Source organism: Muscardinus avellanarius (assembly GCF_963383645.1).
Source record: "Muscardinus avellanarius genome assembly, chromosome: 2".
Taxonomy (NCBI): Eukaryota; Metazoa; Chordata; class Mammalia; order Rodentia; family Gliridae; genus Muscardinus; species Muscardinus avellanarius.
In genome coordinates this window covers 118,123,532-118,145,709 of record NC_137787.1, presented here as the reverse complement: position 1 = coordinate 118,145,709, position 22,178 = coordinate 118,123,532, and the positions used below count along the sequence as shown (strand labels likewise).

At 39.3% G+C, this 22,178-nt stretch overlaps 1 protein-coding gene across 2 annotated transcripts in view; it reads left to right on the top strand.

Moving 5' to 3' along the window:
- Positions 1-11,587: 11,587 nt before the first annotated feature.
- EPB41L5 (erythrocyte membrane protein band 4.1 like 5) overlaps positions 11,588-22,178 on the top strand; it is a gene marked incomplete at both ends in the record, with an annotated part of 134,240 nt that continues 123,649 nt past the window's right edge. For both annotated transcript variants that reach the window (XM_080688965.1, XM_080688966.1), the window contains 2 exons: positions 11,588-11,767; positions 18,690-18,794. In XM_080688965.1, coding sequence (XP_080545091.1) covers positions 11,588-11,767; positions 18,690-18,794 — 285 coding nt within the window. The remainder of the gene's footprint in view (positions 11,768-18,689; positions 18,795-22,178) is intronic.

Here is a 22,178-nt window from a genome sequence, read left to right as displayed (position 1 = left end):
TTAAGACAATATCTTGATAAGTTGCAGTTAAGGTGGCTTTGAACTTGGAATCTTCCTCCCTCATACTCCCATGTCACTGGGATTACAGATATATGCCACAAATTTTTTTTTTTTTTTTTTTTTTTGGTGGTACTGGGAATTGAACCCTGGGACATTCTACCTCTGAGCTAGATCACCAGCCCCCCCCCTTTTTTTTCTAAACAAAATCTTAGGTGCTGAGGCTCTCCTCCAACCTGTGATCCTCCTGTCTAAACTTCTCAAGTACTCAGATTAGTAGTATGAGCCACCACACCCAGCTTAAACATTTGTTATTAATAATAATAAGCCAGGTATGGTACTTGGGAGGCTGAGACAGGAGGATTTCAGGTTTGCAGCCAGCCTGAACAACTTAGTGAGGTCCTCTGCAACTTAGACCCTGTTTCAAAGTAAAAAGAATAAAATAGGGCTAGGGATGTGGCTCAGAGGTATAGTTGTCTGGGTTCAATTACCAGTACCCCCCCCCCACACACTAATAATAATAATAATTAAAAAGAAACTTTTAGAGCTGGGTGTGGTGGTACATGCTTGTAAATCCCAGCACTTGGGAAGCTGAGACAGGATGATTGCACAGGTTTGAAGCCAGCCTCAGTTTCTTAGTGAGGCTCTCAGCAACTTAGACCCTGTTTCCAAATGAAATATAAAAATAGACCTGAGAGTGTAGCCCAGAGGTAGAAAGCCCCTGTGTTCCATCCTAGTACCACAAAAACAAAACAAAGCAAAACAAACTTATAGCTGGATTTGGTGGCACATGTCTATAATCCTAGTACTTGGGAGACTGAGACAGGAGAAACACAGGTTTTAGACAGCCTCAGCAATGTGGTGAGACTCTCAACAGCCTAGCAAGGTCTTGTTTTAAAAAAATTTTTTTAAAAAGGACTGGGGGTATAACTCAGAGGAGAATGCTCCTGGGCTCCATCCCCAGTACCCCTCCCCCCCCCAAAAAAAAAATCCAAAACAACCTTAATGACACATTCATTTGTATACATTTGTATATTCTTTTTTTTTTTTTTTTTTTTGGGGCAGTACTGGGAAAGGAACTCATGACATTCTACCTCTGAGCTAGACCCCCAGCCCTATTTTTCTTTTTTTTCTTTATTTTGAAACAAGGTTTCACTGAGTTGCAAAGGGCCTCAATGAGTGAGGCTGCTGGCTGCCCACGAACCACTATCCTCCTGTCTCAGCCTCCCAAATGCTGGGATTACAAGAGTGTACTATCATGCCCAGCTCTTGTATATTCTTATAATCTGTAGGTTGACTCAGGAGAGACCTCACTTTAATAGCTTGTGTATTCTTCTGGTCCTTGTCTGTGTATGGGTATGTTTGTGTGTGCCTACCCCAGTGTGGACTAATACTGTGCTTTTCTGTGGTTGGATTTTTCAATTTTATTTTTAAATGACTGTATTGTATGCTATTGTATGTACTACAATATGCTTAACTTTGCATGCTGATGGGCGTATTTTAAACTTTTTTAGTTAATTATGCCCTGAGAAAACCCTCATTCCTATCATTCAGAGCACATATGTGACTATGTCTTTAGGCCATCTTACTAGGTATCTATTGCTGAGCGAAAGGTATGCACATTACATTTTTTAATAATATGTTTAATACCATGTTCGAAAAGGACAGTTTTTGAAAGAGATTGTTTATCTCATAATCTTTTAAATTTTTTCTTGAGTCTTTTAAGAGACAAACAGTATCTTTTTATTTGTTTGTTAAGGTCTCCTTCTGTTGCCCAGGCTGGCCTTGAACACCTAGGCTCAGGTCATTCTGCTTTAGCCTCCCTTGTGTCCCCACCCTACCTGCAACCTGTAGCTGGGACTGTAGGTAAGTGCAGGCCACTGGGCAACTTCTGCTCCCTTCTTCTTTGTCTACCCCCTCACCTGCACCTGTGCGCTCAGCTACTTGGGAGCTGGAGGTGGGAGTATCATAGGACCTCAGGAGTGGTAGTCCAGCCTGGGAAACATAGCAAAACCCTGTGTTAATTTTTTTTTTTTTTATTAATCTTTAGGACAGTTTTGTTTGTTAAATTCCTGGACTGTTCGACTTCTGAGTTATGCTTCCAGCACCAGCTAAGCTGTTTTTAACTGGTCAACCCTCCTTGTGTAGTGAATCTGTTTTAAAGATGTCAGGATAAGCTGGGCGTGGTGGCACATGCTTTTAATCCCAGCATTTGGGAGGCTGAGATATTAGGATCCAAGGACAGCCTCAGCTGCTTACTACTTAGTGAGGCCCTTTGCAACTCAGTGAGACCCTGACTCAGAGAATAAAAAATAGGGCTGGATGTGTAGCTTGGAGGTAGAATGCCCTTGAGTTCCAGGTCAGGGTAAGGTGGAAGAAACATTTTAATTATAATTAGTTTCCTAGGAACCACAAAATTGTCATATATTTTGAACATTTTTTTTCTTTAGAAATCTTTTATTTGGTGTTTGGGATTAAACTGAACTAGGGCATTCTACCTCTGAGCTACACACTAGCTGTATTTTATTTTTGTTTGGAAACAGGCTCTAAGTTGCTGAGAGCCTTGCTAAGTTGCTGAGTCTGGCTTTGAACCTATAATCCTCCTGTCTCAGCTTCCCAAGTACTGGGATTATATAGATGTGCATCACCATGCCTGGCTAAAATATTTTATTTGGAAAAATTCAAAATATAAAAAAATAGAGTATAATGAACCCCCTCCCCCGTTTTATTAGTTATCAGGTGAATTATTTCATCTGCGTCCTGACCTATCTCCCTTCTCTGTTAATTTGATACAAATAACAGACAGCATGTCATTTTTTTATAAATATTTCCATATCTCTAAAAGATAAGGACTTTTTATAAAAAACATAACTTCAGTGCAACCGTTTTATCTAGAAGAAAAGTTGTAACAGTCCTTGATTATCATTTCATTTGGCAGTTCAAATGACAACTGCCATACCTTTGCTTATTTACCTAATTTTAGAGGAGTATACATGCCTGTAACATGAGAATGATTATCATAGTTTTTAGCTGTTAAATTTTTTCTATAGTGTTTAATATTTTAGCTTTTAAGTCAGGTTTGTAAATGCAACTGGGATTTTAGAGAGTCACTTGTTTTTTAATAGGTGTATAACTTTTTACTTTTATTTTGTAATAGTTTTGTGTGTGTGTGTGTGTGTGTGTGTGTGTGTGTGTGGTACTAGGGGTGGAACCCAGGGGTTTTCTATCCCCGGGCTATACTCCCAGACCTATTTTATACTTTATTTGGAAACAGGGTCTCACTAAGTTGCTGAGAGCCTCACTAAGTAGCTGAGGCTGGCTTCGAACCTGTGTATCCTCCTGTCTCAGCCTCCCAAGTGCTGGGATTATAAGCATGTGCCACCATGCTCAGCTTATTTTGTAATAATTTTAAGATGTATGTAGAAGTTATACCTTTCCCCAGTGATAACATCTTTCAAATTCTTTTTTTTGTTGTTGTTGTTGGTGGTACTGGAGATGGAACCCAGGGGCATTCTACCTCCAAGCTACACCCCCAGTCCTATTTTTTATTCTTTATTTCAAAACAGGTCTCACTGAGTTGCAAAGGGCCTCACTAAGTAACTGAGGTTGTCCGTGAACTCTGATCATTCTGTCTCAGCCTCCAAAATGCTGGGATTACAAGCGTGTGCCACCGTGCATAGCTTTCCAACTTTTTAATAAATAATTTGAATCAGAATCCAAAACAGGTCTTTATATCATGATTGATAAATATGTATTTTAGGTCTTTCTCTCGCTCCTTTCTCCTTCCCCTTGCTAGGGATTGTACTCAGAGCCTCATACATGCTAAGCACCTGCTCTACTTTTGAATTACACTCCAAGTCTTAAGTCTCTTAAGATCTAGTGCTTTCTTTCTTTTTTTTTTCATTTGCAATTTGCTTGTTGAATAAGGGGAATTCTAAAAAATGAATCATATATATATATATATATATATTTTTTGGTGGTACTGGGGTTCCTGGAAGCCCTTCTACCTCCGGGCTACGCTCCCAGACCTATTTTATATTTTTGAAACAGGGTCTCTTACGCCAGCGCGGCTGGCTTCGAACCTGCGCGATCCTCCTGTCTCCGCCTCCCAAGCGCGGGGATTACAAGCGTGCGCCACCACGCCCGGCCCTGAATCATATATTTTTGTGTTTGTGGTTTCATCTGGCTTTGTTTTAGCTATAATCTTTTAAAATTTCTTCTTCTTCTTTTTTTTTTTTTTTTGCAGTACTGGGGATGGAACCCAGGGGCATTCTATCTCCGAGCTACACACCCAGCCCTATTTTTTATTCTTTATGTTAAAATAGGGTCTCACTGAGTTGCAAAGAGCCTCACAAAGTAGCTGAAACTGTCCGTGAATCATGATCGTCTAGTCTCAGCCTCCTGAATGCTGGGATTACAAGCATGGCATGAGCCACCATGCTTGGCTTCCTTTTTTATTTTTATTTTTTTGTGGGTCTGGCGATGGAACCCAGGGGCATTTGACCTCTGAGCTACACCCCCTGCCTTATTTTTTATTCTTTATTTTGAAACCGGGTCTCACTGAGTTGCAGAGGGCCTCACTAAGTAGCTGAAGCTGTCCGCGAACCATGATCCTCTGGTCTCAGCCTCCTGAATGCTGGGATTACAAGCGTGCGCCACCACGCCCGGCTTGGCTTCCTATTTTTTATTCTTTATTTTGAAACCGGGTCTCACTGAGTTGCAGAGGGCCTCACTAAGTAGTAGCTGAGCCTGCCCCTGAACCACGATCCTCCTGTATCAACCTCCCAAATGCTGGGAATACAAGCATGCACCACCAATGCTTCTTATTTCTAAAATGGAAATTTTATGTGAATGGTTTCTGTAAGAGTAGAAAGAGGCCAAGACTTGAAATCCCGACTGTGAGTCTCTTTATTCATCATCTGCTAACTCTGGAATCACCCAGTGTTTTAATTTGTCTGACCGTTAGTTTATTCATCAAAATATAACAATGCTTAGGGAATTTTTTTTAGGATGAGGTAAGATTATTTACTAAACATTTATTGTTCAAGATTATGAATTTTACTGTGTGGTGATTGAGTCAAAGTAGGGATTGTGCCCTCAAATTTCTAATGATAAAAGAGACCAAAATGTAAATGAGTTCTAATGTAATTAGTGAAGCAATAAAATGTTTTCAAGGTATGATGAAGGGAGAATGACTACTTTTTGGATGTCAGAGAATGAATTTTAGGAATAATGGTGGACTTGTGTTAGAAGAAATAGGGATTCATTGATACAGATGTCTTGATTTTTAGGAATTATCTATTGGGCTGCTTCTAGGTGAGATGAATCTGTTTTACAGCTTTGTTACATACTACTTTTCAGAGTTATTTTATGGTTAGATAAATATTTAGTTGTTTTTTTTTGTTTTGTTTTGTTTTTGGTGGTACTGGGGGTGGAACCCAGGGGCTTTCTACCTCTGGGCTATACTCTAAGACCTATTTTTTATATTTTATTTGCAAGCAGGGTCTCACTAAGTTGCTGAGAGCCTCACTAAATAGCTGAGGCTGGCTTCGAACCTGTGTTATCCTCCTGTTTCAGCCTCCCAAGTGCAGGGATTACAAGCGTGGGCCTCCACACCCTGCAATATTTAGGATTTTTTTTTATTGGTGCACTGTATTCATACATCATAATAGGATAAAAAACTTGTATAGGCATACGTACACACATCGCCCAGTTAGCCCCTATGCCACACCATTTCTTCCCCCTCCCTCCTTCCCATGCTTGGCTTAGTGGTTGACATCTAATATTTATAGCAATTTATCCAAAATTAACAATGATAATCTCACATAACAGATTCATTTGTCTGATATCAAACTTTTGATCACTTAGAGACAACATTTCAATATTTCTTTTTGCTTTCTTTCTTACCAGATAATTTTTTTTTCTTTTTTTTTTTTAGGTGAAACTATCATACATTTTTTCCCTATCCTAACATGAAATATGAACTCTAAATACCCAAAACAATCTCAAAAAAGAACAAAACTAGAAGATGTACATTTTCTGATTTCAAACCTTAAAAAGCTACATTAATTGAAACAGTGTAGTACTGCTATAAAGGCAGATATATAAACCAGTGGAATAAAATAAAAAATCTAGAAATAAATTCTTTCATATATGGTCAAGTTATTTTTGGCAAGGTGTCCAAGAACATTTGGTGAAGGAAATAATGATCCTTTCATTAAATATTGTTGAAAAATAATAATTATATGAAAAAGAATAAAGTTGGACCCTTACCTAACACCATATACAAATATTAACTCAAAATAGATAAAAGACCTAAATGTAAATCTTAAGACTGTAAACTTTTAGAAGAAAACCTGGGTCATAATGCTTCACGACATTGAAATTGGCAGTAATTTCTTGGATATGATTTCAATGGCACAGGCAACAACAGAATAAACAAACTTCCTTAAAAAAATATTGTACATCCAAAAACTATGAAAACAGTTAAAAGTTACTGATAGGATGGGGTTAAATATTTCCAAATGCTATATCTGAAGGTATCTTAATATTCCAAATAGAAATCCTAAAAATTAGCAACAATAAAAGCAAACAATACAATTTAGAAATAGGTAAAAGACTAAAATAAATAATGAATCTCCAAAGATTTTAACCAACAAACACATGAATATATTCTTCTTTGCTTAATTGTCTGCTGGATGGAAAATCTTGTTTCTCTGGTTCTGGCGTGTATTACCTATTTCTTTTTTGTAGTTCATCTCTTTGAGTATTTTCTCTAGCACTGGTTTTGAAGACATAAATTCCTTCAGTTTCTGTTTGTCATGGAAGCTTCTTATTTCCCCATCTAATTTGATAGATAGTTTTGCTGGGTAGGAAATTATTGGCTAGAAGTTATTTTCTTTCAGAGTTTGGAATATGTTACTCCAAGCCCTTCTGGCATTCATGACTTGGTTTGGGAAGTCTGGAGTAATTCTAATTGGTTAGCCTCTGAATGTCACTTTGCCTTTTGCTTTTGTTGCCTTTAAGATTCTCTGCTTGGCTTCCACATTGGTCATTTTGACAATTATATGGCGTGGGGATCCTCTTCTCCGATCCTGTCTAAAGGGAGTTCTATAAGTTTCCTGGACCTGGGTATTGACCTCTTGCTCTATGTTTGGAAAATTTTCTGCTATTACTTCCTTGAAGAGATTATTGATCCCTTTGGTTTCACCTTCTTTTCCCTCCTCTATTCCAATTATTCTTAGGTTAGCTCTCTTAAAATGGGCCCATATTTCTTCAATGTCAGATTCCTGCTGTCAGATTTTTTTTTTCTAAATTAGAAACTATGCGTTCATTTTTGGAGTGATCATCTTCTAGGAGTGACATTCTATTCTCCATGTGGTCTAATCGGTTGTTTGTACTTTGAATTGAGGCCTTTACCTCAATGATTGCATCCTTTATGTCTTTTAGACTCTCTCTAAATTGTTTTTGAAGGTCCTGTATTATTTTTACAGTTATATTCCTGATTTGATCTTCTGGAGATCTCTGAATTTCTGTGTTATCAGGTTCTAATAATATGAGGTTGTGGCCATTCATTGCTCTATTGTTGTTCTTCTTTCCCATGATTCCAGAAATTTGTGCCTTCCTTGGATCACTACGACTTCACTTAGGGTGCTTTGTATCTCGAGTCTGTGGTAATGTCAGCTGCCACTACTCCTTTACTGAGTTGTATCGCAAAGTCTCAGACCCAGGAAGTTAATCGAGGCTGCTCGAGACTGGGGGTGCCAGGCTGGGTGTTTTCCCATGGGGAGCAGTGACTAGGGTGTGGTACCTGCCACTGCTACTCCTTCATTGGGTTGAACTGCAAAATTTCAGTCCCAGGGAGATTATCAAAGTCCCTGGGCATGCAGTACAGGGATTTCTCCTTTAGGGGCCCCCATTTCACTCACAGTTACTGTGCGTGTGATCAGGAGCTGTCCAGAGCGTGGTGAACTCACTGTCGCTGCTGGCAATATGGTGCCGCTGTCATGCCCTTGGCCGTGAGGCTGGAGCTTCTGGCAATATGGCGCCACTGTCATGCCCTCGGCCGTGAGGCTGGCGTATTTCTTTTCTGGTTTTGAGCTCTGTCCTGAGTCCCTAGAAAGCATGATGAGCTTGGCCACTGAGAGTTTTAGACATTCATTAGGCTGAAAGAACTGCTGAATTACACCAGAATGATCTGCAGCTGCTCACTTCAGCTCCTTGTTTACCTTTCCTTTCTGGATCCTGGTGCTGTGAGGGAAGATGGTGTCCATGCTGCCCCGCTGCTGCATTGCGGGCTTCATTTCTGGTCTCTGATTGTTCTTCTAGTCTTTTTTTTCTCTGTCCCTTGTGTTTACATTTTTTATTTCTCTGCTGATGGCGTTTTCTGGCTATGAAAAGCGCTGGTTTTGTGGCAATAGAAATCAAGTTTTAGCAGGGCTCGTAAACGCTGCTTTTCTTGGTCGCCATCTTCCCGGAAGTCCCAATATTTTGTTTTTAATAGTATTTTTACTATTAGGAGTGGAGTCATGTAGTATACTGTGACTACGTTTCCTTATCTGTACAATTTATTTTTTCTGAGCCGGGTGTGGTGGTGCACATTTGTAATCCTTGCGCTTGGGAGGCAGAGACAGAAGGATCGCGCAGGTTCGAAGCCAGCAGTGCGTGCTGGCTTAGGAGACCCTGTTTCCAAATAAAAATGTAAAAATAGGTCTGGGAGTGTAGCCCGGAGGTAGAAGGGCTTCCAGGAACCCCAATACCATGAAAAAAAATTTACTTTTTCTGGAGTTAAAAAATGTCATATTTATTCATTTAGTTAAATGTACTTATTCTCAAATTCTCTTAGTTGTACAAATTAAACACCTGTAGGATATCAAAACAACTTTTTATGGTGTTTCCTATACTGTATTTGGTTTCAAATAGTTTACTTTGCTTCGAAGCCAGCCTCAGCTACTTAGTGAGGCTCTCAGCAACTCAGTGAAACCCTGTTTCCAAATAAAGTATAAAAATAGGTCTGGGAGTATAGCCCAGAGGTAGAAAGCCTCTGGGTTCTACCCTCAGTACCACAATAAATAAATAAATAAAGAAAGAAAGAAAGAAAGAAAGAAAGAAAGAAACAAATAACATTAAAAAATTTTTTTTCTTTTATTTATAAGTGGGACATATTGAAAATGGTATACATTTAGGCTGTGCTTGGTGCCCCCCCACCCCAGCTCCTCTCCACCCCTCCCAAAAATGAGTGTCCAGGTTAACCATGCTATATTCATACTTTTACACATATTAGGATGTAGCTCCTCCATTAATCAACCTTAGCCTTCTTCATCTCCTATCCTTCTAGCTTTGCTGAGATTTCCCCTCCATTATCTGGAGTCCTTCTGGTATCCCCAATGCTCCCTAGTTTGGGCATATTAGAGAAAACATATGTCCCTTCTCTTTCTGTGCTTGGCTGGTCTCACTTAACATAATGTTCTCCAGATCTTTCCATCTTCTTGCAAATGCCATGATTTTGTTTCTTTAGCTGAATAGAACATTAAAGAAATTTGATATCAGCTGGGAGTGGTGGTGCATGCTTGTAATTCCCAGCATTTGGGAGGCTGAGATGGGAGAATCGTGGTTTCTGGGCAGCCTCAGCTACTTAGTGAGGCCCTTTGCAGCTCAGTAAGACCCTGTTTCCAAATAAAGAATAAAAAATAGAGCCTTGGAGGTAGCTTGGAGGTAGAATGCTCCTGGGTTCCAACCCGAGTATGGCAAAAAGAAAAGAAAAGACAAAAAAAGAAATTTGATATCATTAAGGTTTAAGTAGTAATTTAAAATCTGTAGCAGTATAGTTTATCATGCATGCATGTCTGTAATCCCAGTACTTGGAGGCTGAAACAGGAATACAGGTTCAAGGATAGCCTCAGCAGTATAGAGAGCTGTGCAACCTAGTGAGACCCTATTTCAAAAAGCAAACCAACAAAATGGCTGGGGATGTAGCTTGGAGGTAGAAGGTAGATGCCCTTGGGCTCAATCCAAGTGCTAGTGCTAGCACTTGGGAGGTTGAAGTGAAAGGGTGGGGCCCTCCTGGGCAACTTAGTGAGACCTGTCTTCAAATTAAAGTGTAAAACTAGCCAGGCGTGGTGGTGCACGCTTGTAATCCTAGTACTTGGGAGGCTGAGACAGGAGAATCCTGATTTGCAGAAAGCCTCAACTACTTAGTGAGGCCCTTTGCAACTCAATGAGACCCTGTTTCAAAATAAAGAATAAAAAATAGGGCTGGGGCATGGCTCAGAGGTAGGATGCCCCTGGGTTCCAACCCGAGTACTGCCCCCCTTCAAAAAAAAAGTCTGTAACTAATAGTAGAGTACTTGATAAATGCATGATTTTTTTTTTTTTTGGTACTGGGGATTTGAATCCAGGGACATTGCATCTCCGAGGTACACCTCCAACCCTAGTTTTTAATTCTTTATTTTTGAAACAGCCTCTCACTAAGTTTCAGAGGGCCTCATAAAGTAGTTGAGGCTGGCCTCAAACCTTTGATCCTCCTGTCTCAGCTTCCCAAGTACTGGGATTACAAGCATGCGCTACTATCCCCGACAACACATGATATTTGAATTGTATTTTACCTGAAATAAGTGATTATTTTTACATTATTATAAATGCTCAGAAAAGAAAAATGGAACTTTAACAAAGTATACCTTAGGAATGTCTGCCATTTTCTCCTAATGTTTGTAGGGATATTCATCTATTCCTACACTATTTATTGTATATATCATTTATTGATCTAAAAGACTTGATGGATTTCATAAATGTTTGCCTTTTCTTGCCTGGTTATCGCCTAAAAATAGTCTATTAAGTTTAGAAAATCATGGCCCTGTCTTAAATATACATTTCTTAAAACTTTGAACGTAAGTAGCTAGGGTTTTTTTTGTTTTGTTTTGTTTTGTTTTTGTGGGTCTGGGAATGGAACCCAGGGGCATTTGACCTCCGAGCTACACCCCCTGCCCTGCTTTTTTTTCTTTATTTTGAAACAGGGTCTCACTAAGTTGTGGAGAGCCTCACTAAGTAGCTGAGGCTCTTTGCGAACCACAATCCTTTGGTCTCAGCCTCCCAAATGCTGGGATTACAAGTGTGCGCCACCATGCCAAGCTCAAGTAGCTAGTTTTAAAAATAAATTTATCTTTACTTGGCAAGTAAAATTTGTATCTACTTGTTATATACAATACAATGTTTTGAAGTATGTGTAAAAAGTAGCCAGTTTGTGCTTTTTTGGAATTAATGGTCACAAGACTTTGTTAAGTAATATCATTTGTTTAATTATAAATTGTGGGGAGTCTTTTTTTTTTTTTTTTTTTTTTTGGCAGTCCTGGGGATGGAACCCAGGGACATTCTACCTCTGAGCTACACCTTCAGCCCTATTTTTTATTCTGTATCTTGAAACAGGGTTTCACTTAAGTTGCTGAGGCTGGCTACAGAGCTGGCCAGGAACTTGCAATCCTCCTGTGTCAGCCTCCTCAGTGCTGGGATTACAAGCAAGTACCACCATGTCCGACTGGGGAGTTTCTTTTTTTTTTCTGATGTCATCTTGTTCTGTGATTTTACAGTGACAAACATGCTGAGCTTCCTTCGTAGAACTCTCGGGCGCAGGTCAATGCGCAAACATGCTGAGAAAGAACGACTCCGAGAGGCCCAGCGAGCTGCCACACACATCCCTGCAGCTGGAGATTCTAAGTCCATCATCACATGTAGAGTGTCCCTTCTGGATGGCACTGACGTCAGTGTGGACTTGCCGGTATGTGGGTCTCACTGAGGTTATAAATTTTTCATGACACTACTGTCTTTTTTTATTTGAACTTTCTACTGATAACTTTCTGAGGGAATTAGATAGTACAGGTTAGTATGGGTCAGGAACTGAAACACTCAGGTATTCTTAGACCAAAAGTATCTGGAATAATACTATTTCTCTTTGAATTAGTAGCTGTTACTGGAAACAGTTTTTTTTTAATTACTGTGATTTGAAGCTAGGGGCATTCTACCTCAGAACTACACCCCTAGCCCTATTTTATGTTTATTTTAGAACAGGGTCTGTCTAGGTTCATGAGAGTCTCACTTCTTGCTGAGACCGTCCTTGAGCCTGAAATCCTGTCTCAGCCTTCCAAACTAAGTGTTCATCACCATGCCTGACTCTGGAAACATTTTAAGTGATAGCGCAGTGCCTCAGCATTCTCACTGCTGGGTAAGCATTTAATCCTGCAGCTGCATTGTCATCCAGGCACAGGGTGGTAAGAAGTCATCTCCAAAAGGTCTTGGTAGTGCTGCCCCGAAGCCTGTTGATTGCAGTTGGCTGTTTACTCTCTCCAGCCTACCTCCGTGGTGCATAGCTTTCTGCCTTTCCTCAAGGTCGTTCTACATTTCTGGTGTTTCTAAACTTGGGTTTTTTTACTTTACAACTTTGGTTTCACCCTCACAGCGTCACACATTGCCCCATTTGGGTCTGTTTGTAGGGATTTTGACTCTGCCACACATTCCCAGGCCTTCCTTTGAAATCTGAGGGGAAGTCTCTTTTCCAGGAAACTCAGTGTTATGTGAGCAACAAAATCAGTCACTATCAGGAGAGGTAGTCGTGCCTTTTCTATCACTGCTGGGCCCTTTTCCATCACAGCCATGGATAGGCCTGTCTCAGTCCTGGCTGTGGCACCAGGCCCTGTATAATCATAGCCACCACTGCTGGGCCCTTGTTTTCATGGTTCTGCACTTGGTCTTAAACTGCCCCAACCACATTCCTTTCTTTGTTCCTAGGCAAAGCATGCGATCTCCCTTCATACATCTTACTTTTTTTCACAACATGTCTCTCTGGGTCTAAGCTTTACACATGCCTTTCTGGCCAGATTGCAAATCTGTAAAGTGTCTGCTTTGACTTCTGCTTTCAAAATGCACTGTGAAATTCATTGAACATGGACATCAATATTCATAATGCAGTTTGGATATCTTACTGTTTTATGATTTCCTCTACCAGCTTCCTCAGTTTATCAGTTTTAAATTTGGCCCCACACAAGGTTTCAGGAGGGTGGCAAAATGCTGGTTAGTTCTTTGCCTGCAAAATCTCCTGAGCACAGTCTACCATCTACCTTTCTTTTCTTTCTTTGTGTGTGTGTGTTTGGGGGGGGGGGGTACTGGGGATTCAGCCCAGGGGCTTTCTACCTCTGAGCTATAGCCCCAGCTCTGTTTTTATTCTTTATTTTTAAACAGGGTCTCACTAAGTTGCGGAAACCCTCACTAAGTAGCTGAGGCTGGCTGCCAACTGCAATTCTTCTATCTCAGCCTCCCAGGTACTGGGATTACAAGTGCGTGCCACCACACCCAGTTTGCCATCTGCCTTTCTAGCCACATTTTGGCCTTTCCAATTTCCTCTTGCAAACCAGTTCCAGAAAGTCACAATCCACATGGTCATACATAGAAATAGCAGTGACCCCACTTCTCTTGTACCAATTTTTGTCTCAGTCAACACTCTCACTGCTGGAATCCAAGGCAACTGACCACACAATTTAAAGGGAAATTTATTTGCTTACATATTTTGGGTTCAATCCAGGTGAGGCCAGTGCCTAATAATCTCAGGGCAGGTGACAGGAAGCAGAGAAAGAGGGAGAGAGCAAGGATTTGCTCTGAAATTACAGAGACTAGAAGCAAGATAGCAAATAAATAAGCTGATTCAAAAACAGAAGCATAGTTCCTAAGGCCATATCCCCAGAGATCTACCTTCTGTAGTCACACCCACCTGTCTAGGTTACCACCCAATAAACCCATCACAGTGGACTTTATCCATTGATGGTATTACAACCCCCAAAGCTTAATTATGTCAGATCTGAACATTAAAAGTGGGTTCTTCAGGGGACATTAATTTTGTGTTTCTGTGTTTTTGGTGGTGGCAGTACATAGTATGATTTAGTAGGTTTCTCACAATCCTTACTAAGCATTTATTAAAGAAATAAGAATCTTTGGGAACCATAATGATAATTACTCTTAATACTTTTAGTTCCTTACACATTTTTGTTTTTGTTATTTTTATTTTAATTTAGTTAATTTATTTTTGTAGTAGTGGGGATTGAGCCCAGGAGCATTCTATCTCCGAGCTACAACCCTGGCCCTATTTTTTATATGTTTATTTTGAAACAGAGTTTTACTAGGTTGGTGAGAGTTTCACTACTTGCTGAGGCTATCCTGAAACCTGTGAACCTCCTGTCTCAGCCTCCCAAGTACTGGGATTACAAACATGCACCGCCATGTTTGTCTGGCCTTTTTTGTTGTTTTTTTGTTTGTTTGTTTGTGGGTTTTTTTGGTTTTGTTTTTGGTACTGGGGTTCCTGGAAACCCTTCTACCTCCGGGCTACACTCCCAGACCTATTTTTATACTTTTTTATTTGGAAACAGGGTCTCTTAAGCCAGCGCGGCTGGCTTCGAACTTGTGCAATCCTCCTGTCTCGGCCTCCCAAGTGCGGGGATTACAAGCGTGCGCCACCACGCCTGGCTTTTTTCGTATTTTTAAATTCTTCTTTCCTTAAAACAAGACAGGTACTTACCTCTACAGTCTGGTGTGCTTGCAAAAATTTTAATGAAGTGAAGTGAGAAAAAGGTCTTTCATCATGCCATTCAGATCTGACTGCCTGTTTCTTTGTACCCAGAGTAGTTTGTGATACAGGTTTTTTTTAATACTGTAATCTTTATTTCAAGAAAGTATGTTGTAATTGTATTTACATTTTGTAAGTCGACCTTTGGTCTCAGCCTCCCGAATGCTGAGATTAAAAAGGGTGCACCACCACGCCTGGCATACCAGATCTTTCTTTTGTCTACGTTCTGCGTTCAGAGACTTAATATAGGTTATGAGATGTGGCATAAGTTTCACTGGTGTTCCTTGATGTTTTATCTCCCCACATACATTTTTTAGTACTCATTCATTTACCTAAATAACATTCAATTTAAAAAGTTTCTTTAGCTGGGTGTAGTATGCATGCTTGTAGTCCCAGTATTTGGGAGGCTGGGACAAGAGGATCACAGGTTCAAGGACAGCCTCAGCAACCTAATTAGACCATGTTTCTAAATAAAAATAAATAGGACTGGGGGTATATCTTGGAGGTAGAATGCCCCTGGGTTCAATTACCATTGCCACCCAAAAAAATTATTAAAAAAAGTTTCTTTAGGTAAGGCAATAGCCTAGATATTGCTACAGAACATAGTTAAATAGGCTCTGGAAGGCTTAACACTCATAGTGAGAATTTAAGAGAATTTAAATCTGTTTAAAAGAATATTCATATTAATTAATTTGGAATGTACTGGATATATACGTTATACATTTAAAAATATTGTAATATGATAAATTTAATCAAAGATTCAGGATTTCTTAAACTTTTGAAGTTCTGGTTATGTGTATTTGTCATCTTTGTTTAATGCATGCCTTAGGATTTTTTATTCCATAAAACCTTAAAGCATGTAAATTTTCTTTTTATAAACACTATTTGAGGTTTGTAAGATATTGCAACACATTTCACATGTTCTCAAACTTATCTGAAGATGGTTTTCATAGTCATTTTTATTTGATAACAATCTTAAGTTTTGTGCACTGTTCCATTGAAGTATTATTAGATACATAGTGAAAGCCTGAGATTGTTAGATCCTTGAAAAATTTTTATTACCTAATGGTTGAAGTATGAAGTCTCAGGTTTGTTGATGGATACGCTGATAAAAGGAGAATTTTTGAAAAAGCTTTTTGAAAAGGCAGTGTATCTAGAGAACAAATAACACTAGACTTTAAAGTCATCGAACAAACGTCTAGTGACTTGTCTAGAATGGTTTCCCAAACTTGGTTTGCTGAGCACGGTGTATGTTATGCTTGATCAAGCTGAGAAATACTAGCTGGCCTGTCATGGGGCAGTTGTAGTGAAACAGTCAGTTTTAGATTTAAACCCTTGTGGAACAAGAACAATTGCCTTTTTAGTCCTGTAGATGAAATTTTAGAGTTAGTAACCTAATTCTAGATACTTGCATGGATATAAAATGAACATTTGCCAACCATCTTACTAATGGAAAAGATAGGCCACAGTGATATTAATTTCTTAAAAAAACAAAACAAAACAAAAAAGCCTAGGGCCGAGGGTATAGTTTAGTGGTAAAGTACTTGACTAGCATACACTAGGGATTGCTGGTTTCAGTCCCTAGCACTGCAAAGTAAGTCAATAAATAAGTAAATAAATAAATAAATAAATAAAGTGTGTATGTTTTATTATAGCATATTGTTATAATTCTATTTTATTATTAGTCATTGATATTCTCTTACTCTGCCTAATTTATAAATTAAATTATCATTTAGGTATATTTGTATAGGAAGAAATGTAGTACATAAAGTTTGATAATATCTGTGATGTCTGGCATATAGTGGGGATCTTAGAACATATCACCTGAGGATAAGGGGGATGGCCATAAGTGAAAACCATCACGTGTTCATTAATTTGAAGACTTTAGAATATTGTCAGGATGCAGTATGTCTCAGACTGACACTCAAAATCAGTGCAGTCTTCACCAGAATCCCAGCTGATCTGATCTGTTTGTAGAAATCATCAAGCTGATTGTTAAATTCATGTGGAATTGCAGAGGACCCTAAATAGCCCAAAAAAAGAAAGAAAAGAAAAACAAGGAGGACTGGAGCTTTCCAATTTTAAGACTTAAAACAAATAAAAAATAATCATAATGATATGCTATTAGCCCAAGGATAGACACAGTTAGTGGACCAGAATAGAAAAACATAGAAATCTCCCATCTGTGCTCAATTGATTTTTGACTAGAGTATCAAGACCATTCAATAGGAGCAACATGGAAAAGAATGAAGTGGAGCCGGGCGTGGTGGCGCACACTTGTAATCCCTGCGTTTGGGAGGTAGAGACAGGAGGATCGCGCAGGTTCGAAGCCAGCCACACTGGCTTAAGAGACCCTGTTTCCAAATAAAAATATTAAAAAAAAATAGGTCTGGAGAGTGTAGCCTGGAGGTAGAAGGGCTTCCAGGAATCCCAGTACCACCAAAATAGATAGATAAATAAGTAAATAAGTAAATAAATAAAATGAAGTGGAATCCTTACCTCATGCCATTATAGAAACTCTGAATAGATTAAAGAGCCAGGCACAATGACCAGGCCTGTAATCTCAGCTACTGGGAAGCTGAGGCAGTCTGGGCAACTGAACAAGACAGTGTCTCAAAATTAAAAGATTAAAATGGGGTGGGGGATGTGGTAGAGTACCTTTGGGTTCAATCCCACTATCATAAAAAGAAAAGGAAATATATTAGATCCAAGACCTAAGAGCTAAAAGCTATAACATCCTTAAAAGAAAATATAGTGTTAAATCTGTATTTACTTTGGACTTGGCACTAAAAGCACAAACAACAAAAGCAAAAAACCAGATAAATTATAGTTCCTCAAAATTAAAAACTTTTATCTTTCAAATGACATTATGAAAGCTAAAAGACATAAACATCCCACAGAATAAGATAAAGTATTTGCAAATATATATGTGATATATGAAGAATTGTTAAAACTCAATAATAAAAATGATTTTAAAATGGACAAAAGGCTAGGCATGGTGGTACACACCTGTAATCCCAGTGTTTGGAAAGGTGAGACGACAACCACAGATTCAAAGCCGACCACAGTAACTTAGCTAGGTGGAACCCTTTTTCTGTTTTTTTGTTGTTTTGTGATACTGGGGTGGAACCCAGGGGCTTTTCTACCTCTGGGCTATACTCCCAGACCTGTTTTATACTTACTTGGAAACAGGGTCTCACTGAGTTGCAAAAGGCCTCACTAAGTAGCTGAGGCTGGCTTCGAACCTATGTGATCCTCCTGTCTCAGCCTCCCAAGCGCTGGGATTACAAGCATGCTCCACCACGCCCAGATTGGTGAAACCCTTTTTTAAAATAAAATAAAGCCGGGCATGGTAGCACACACTTGTAATCCCAGCATTTGGGAGGCCAAGACAGGAGGATCATGGTTCTAGGACTGCCTCAGCTACTTAGTGAGGCCTTTTACAACTCAGTGAGACCCTGTTTCAGAATAAAGAATAAAAATAGGGATGGGGATGTGGCTCCTAGGTAGAATGTCCCTGGATTCAATCCCTAGTGCTGCAAAAAATAAAATAAAATAATGTGAAATGAGTACTGAGTCTGAAACATGTAGTGACCTGGAATAATTTGTTAGGTGGAAAAAAGGACTAGCAAGTTCAGGTACTGAGGCAGCTGAAAAATAAATATGCAGTGGGCAAGAGCTATATGTATTTTCACTTTTGTACTTGGTTTGTTTTCAGTAGCTACAAAGAAGAAGGGTACATAAAAATACATAGAACATTTATTGGCCTGGAATGAACAATTTCACATTTGTTTTCCACAAACTACACATACTGGATCTTTTTACCCTTCCCTAAACCTGATAGGCAAAAGTTGATATTAACCAATTGATAATTATTTTTCAACGTGTGGTTAGATCTTGAAGGCTTTGATCTCATCATTGGGTTAACCCATTGATGGATTCATACTTGGATTGACTATTGGGAGGTGGTAAAAACTATAGAAAGTGGGGCCTAGTGGGAGAAAGTAGGTCATGGGGTCTGCCGTGAAAGGATGTATTCTATCCAAGTTGTCTTTTGCTTATTGATTAACTTCTTTTCTTGCCCTTTCAGAAAAAAGCCAAGGGACAAGAGCTGTTCGATCAGATTATGTATCACCTGGACCTTATTGAAAGCGACTATTTTGGTTTGAGATTTATGGATTCAGCACAAGTAGCAGTGAGTAAATTTTGGAACTTCCCTTATGGGAGCAGAAATGGGTAATGTCAGATGATGGGCTTAGTGCTAGAAGGATACATATTCTTTTTTTTTTTTTTGGTGGTACTGGAGATGGAACCAGTACCTCCGGGCTATACTCCCAGACCTATTTTATATTTTATTTGGAAACAGGGTCTCTTAAGCCAGTGAGGCTAGCTTCGAACCTACGTGATCCTCCTGTCTTCGCCTCCCAAGCGCGGGGATTACAAGCGTGCGCCACCACGCCTGGCTAGGATACATATTCTTATTGCATTTTTTATGTCACATTATTTGTTGTGATCTGAAACTGACTTCTTGGTTAAGAAGTGCCTGTTAAAAGCTGGACATGGTGGCGCATGCTTGTAATCCCAGCATTTAGGTGTCTGAGACCAGAGGATCGTGGTTTGCCAACAGCCTCAGCTACTTAGTGAGACCCCCTGCAACTTAGTGAGATCCTGTTTCAAAATAAAGAATAAAAAATAGGGCAGGGGGTGGAGCTTAGAGATATAATGCCCCTGGGTTCCATCCCCAGACCCACAAAAAAAAAAGAAAAAAAAAAGTGCCTGTTAAAAATGTGAGTTCTAGCCAGGCATGGTCGCACATAATTGTAATCTTAGTGCTTAGGAGGCTAAGACAGGAGGAATTGCAGAGTCAAAACCAGGCTCTCAGCAGCCTAGTGAGACCCTATTTCCAAATAAGAAGTAAAATACAACTGGGATGTAGCTTGGAATACCTCTGGATTCAATTCCTAGTACTAGGAAAAAAAATTGAGTTCTGGCCTTAACTTGAACTATTAGAAGAAATGAATTGATCTTGGGGCTTGGGATTCTATCTTTTTAATAATTACTGGCTTGGTTTGGTGGTATACTGGAGTTTGTGAACCACTATGTAATAGAATGATAGTATGGGAGTTTTTTGGCCTTTTGGATAAGCAATGTAAGTTTCTAATTTGTATATTAAGGTGGGTAGACTAGGCTATCTTAGTGTTAAGTTTCCTGGCAGGAGTCCAACTACTTCCTACTGCATTGGATTTCTAATGGTCCTAACACCACTTGTTGAAAAGGCCATTTCCCCAATGAGTACTCCTGGCATGCTTGTGAAGAAATCAGTTGACTATAAATATATATGGGTTTATTTCTAAATTCTGTAGTCAGTTCTGTTGATCTATATTTTGGGCCTTAGGCCAGTAGCATCATGTCTTAACTATTTTAACTTTGTAGGACGTTTTGAAGTTGAGAAATGTGAGTTCTCCAGTTTTTTGGGTTTTTTTCAGTATTATTGTGGCAATTCTGGGTCACTTGCATTTCTGTGTAAGGTTTAGGATATATTCACTTCTGCGAAAAAAGACAATTGAAAATTTGAAAAGCATTGTATTGACTCCCTAGATCAATTTGGGGACTGTTGCCATTTTGATAATGTTGTCTTCTGATCCATGGCACGAAATGTCTTTCCATGTATAATGTCTTTATTAATATATTTTTTGTGGTATTGGGGATTGAAACCAGAGGCAGTCTACCACTGAGCTATACTTTCAGCCTTTTTATTTTTATTTTGAAGCAGAGTCTCACTGAGTCACTGCATGCTGGTCCCAAACCTGAGGTCCTCTTGTTTCAGCCTCCCAGCATACTATCTTTAGTGTCCTCTTAGAAGTCTTCTGCTTCCTTTGTTAAATTCATCCCTCAGCATATTATTCCTTTGATGCTCTAGTAAGCAGAATAGCTTTCTTAATTGAATTTTCATAGTGCTTATTATTAATGTAATACAGTTCATACAAATACAACTGATTATATTAGGTTGATTTTTTTTTTCTTGCATTTCTGGTATACCCACTTGGTTGTGTATATAATCCTTTTGTTGTTGTTGTTGTTGTTGTTTTGTTTGGTTTGGTTTGGTTTTTTTGGTGGGACTGGGGATGGAACCCAGGGGCATTCTACCTCCAAGCCACATCCCCAGCCCCATTTTTTATTCTTTATTTTGAAACAGGGTCTCACTAAGTTGTGGAGCCCCTCACTAAGTAGCAGAGGCTGGCCAAGAACCCAGATCCTCTTTTCTCAGCCTCCCAAGTACTGGGATTACAAATGTGTGCCACCATGCCTGGCTCATATATAATCCTTTTTATGTGTTGTTTTATTTGATTTGTTAGTATTTTGTTGAGAATGTTAGCATCTGTATTTTTAAAGGATAACTGGTTTATAGTTTTTCTTGTAACATCTTTGTTGGATTTGAATGTCAAGGTAATACCAGCCTTAGAGAATGAGCTGGGTAAATGTTCTCTCCTCTTGTATTTTTTGAAAATATTGTGAAAGATTGGTGATTTTCTTTTTTAACATTTGGTGGGATGAACAATAAAATGGCTTGATCCTGTGTCTTTGAGACTCGTGTGTGTGTGTGTGTGTGTGTGTGTGTGTGTATTATTTTTTTGTACTGGAGATTGAACTCAAGGGCATTCTATTTTCATAGTATACCTCTAGCCTTTTTTATTTTTGAAGCAGGTTCTTACTAAGTTGCTGAGGGCCTCACTAAGTTGTGGAGGGCTTCATTAAGTTGCTCAGGCTGGCCATGAACCCACAATCCTCCTGTATTAGCCTCCCAAATACTGAGATTTAAATGCATGCCTGCTTTTTCCGTTTTTTTCCTTGGTTCTTTTTCTTTTTTCTGTGGTACTGAGGAGGAAACCCAGGGGCCTTCTGCTTCCGAGCTATATTTCCAGATCTCTTTTTATATTTTATTTGGAAACAGGGTCTCACTAAGTTGCCAATAGCCTCACTATGCTGCTGAGGCTGGCTTTGAACCTATGTGATCCTCCTGTCTCATCCTCCCAAGTAGTGGGATTACAAGTGTGTGCCACCACTCCTGGATTTCTTCCCTAGTTCGTGATGTAAAAATCCTAAATAAAATGTCAGCAATAATGAGCTGGGTGTGGTGGCCTATGCCTGTAATACCCTGTACTCAAGAGGCTGAGACAGTAGGATTACGGATTCCAGGCCAGCATCAGCAACTTAGCAAGATACTAGCAACTTAGCAAGATCCTGTTTCAAAACAAGGATTAAAAGGTGGCACACACTTGTAATCCCAGTACCTTGGAGGCTGAGACAGGAGAATCACAGGTTCATGTCTAGCATCAACTACTTAGTGGGGTCCTCTGCAACTTAACGAGACCCTGTTTCAAAATAAAGAATAAAAAATAGGGCTGGTAGAAAACCCCTTAGTTCAATCCTCAGTTCTACAAAAACAAAACAGAACAGGACTGGAAGTATATCTTACAGGTACAGTGCGTCTGGGTTTAATCCCCAGTAGGTGGAAAAATATTAAATATATATGTTTTCACATTTGTATATATTCATAGTTTATGTATAAAATATTCCG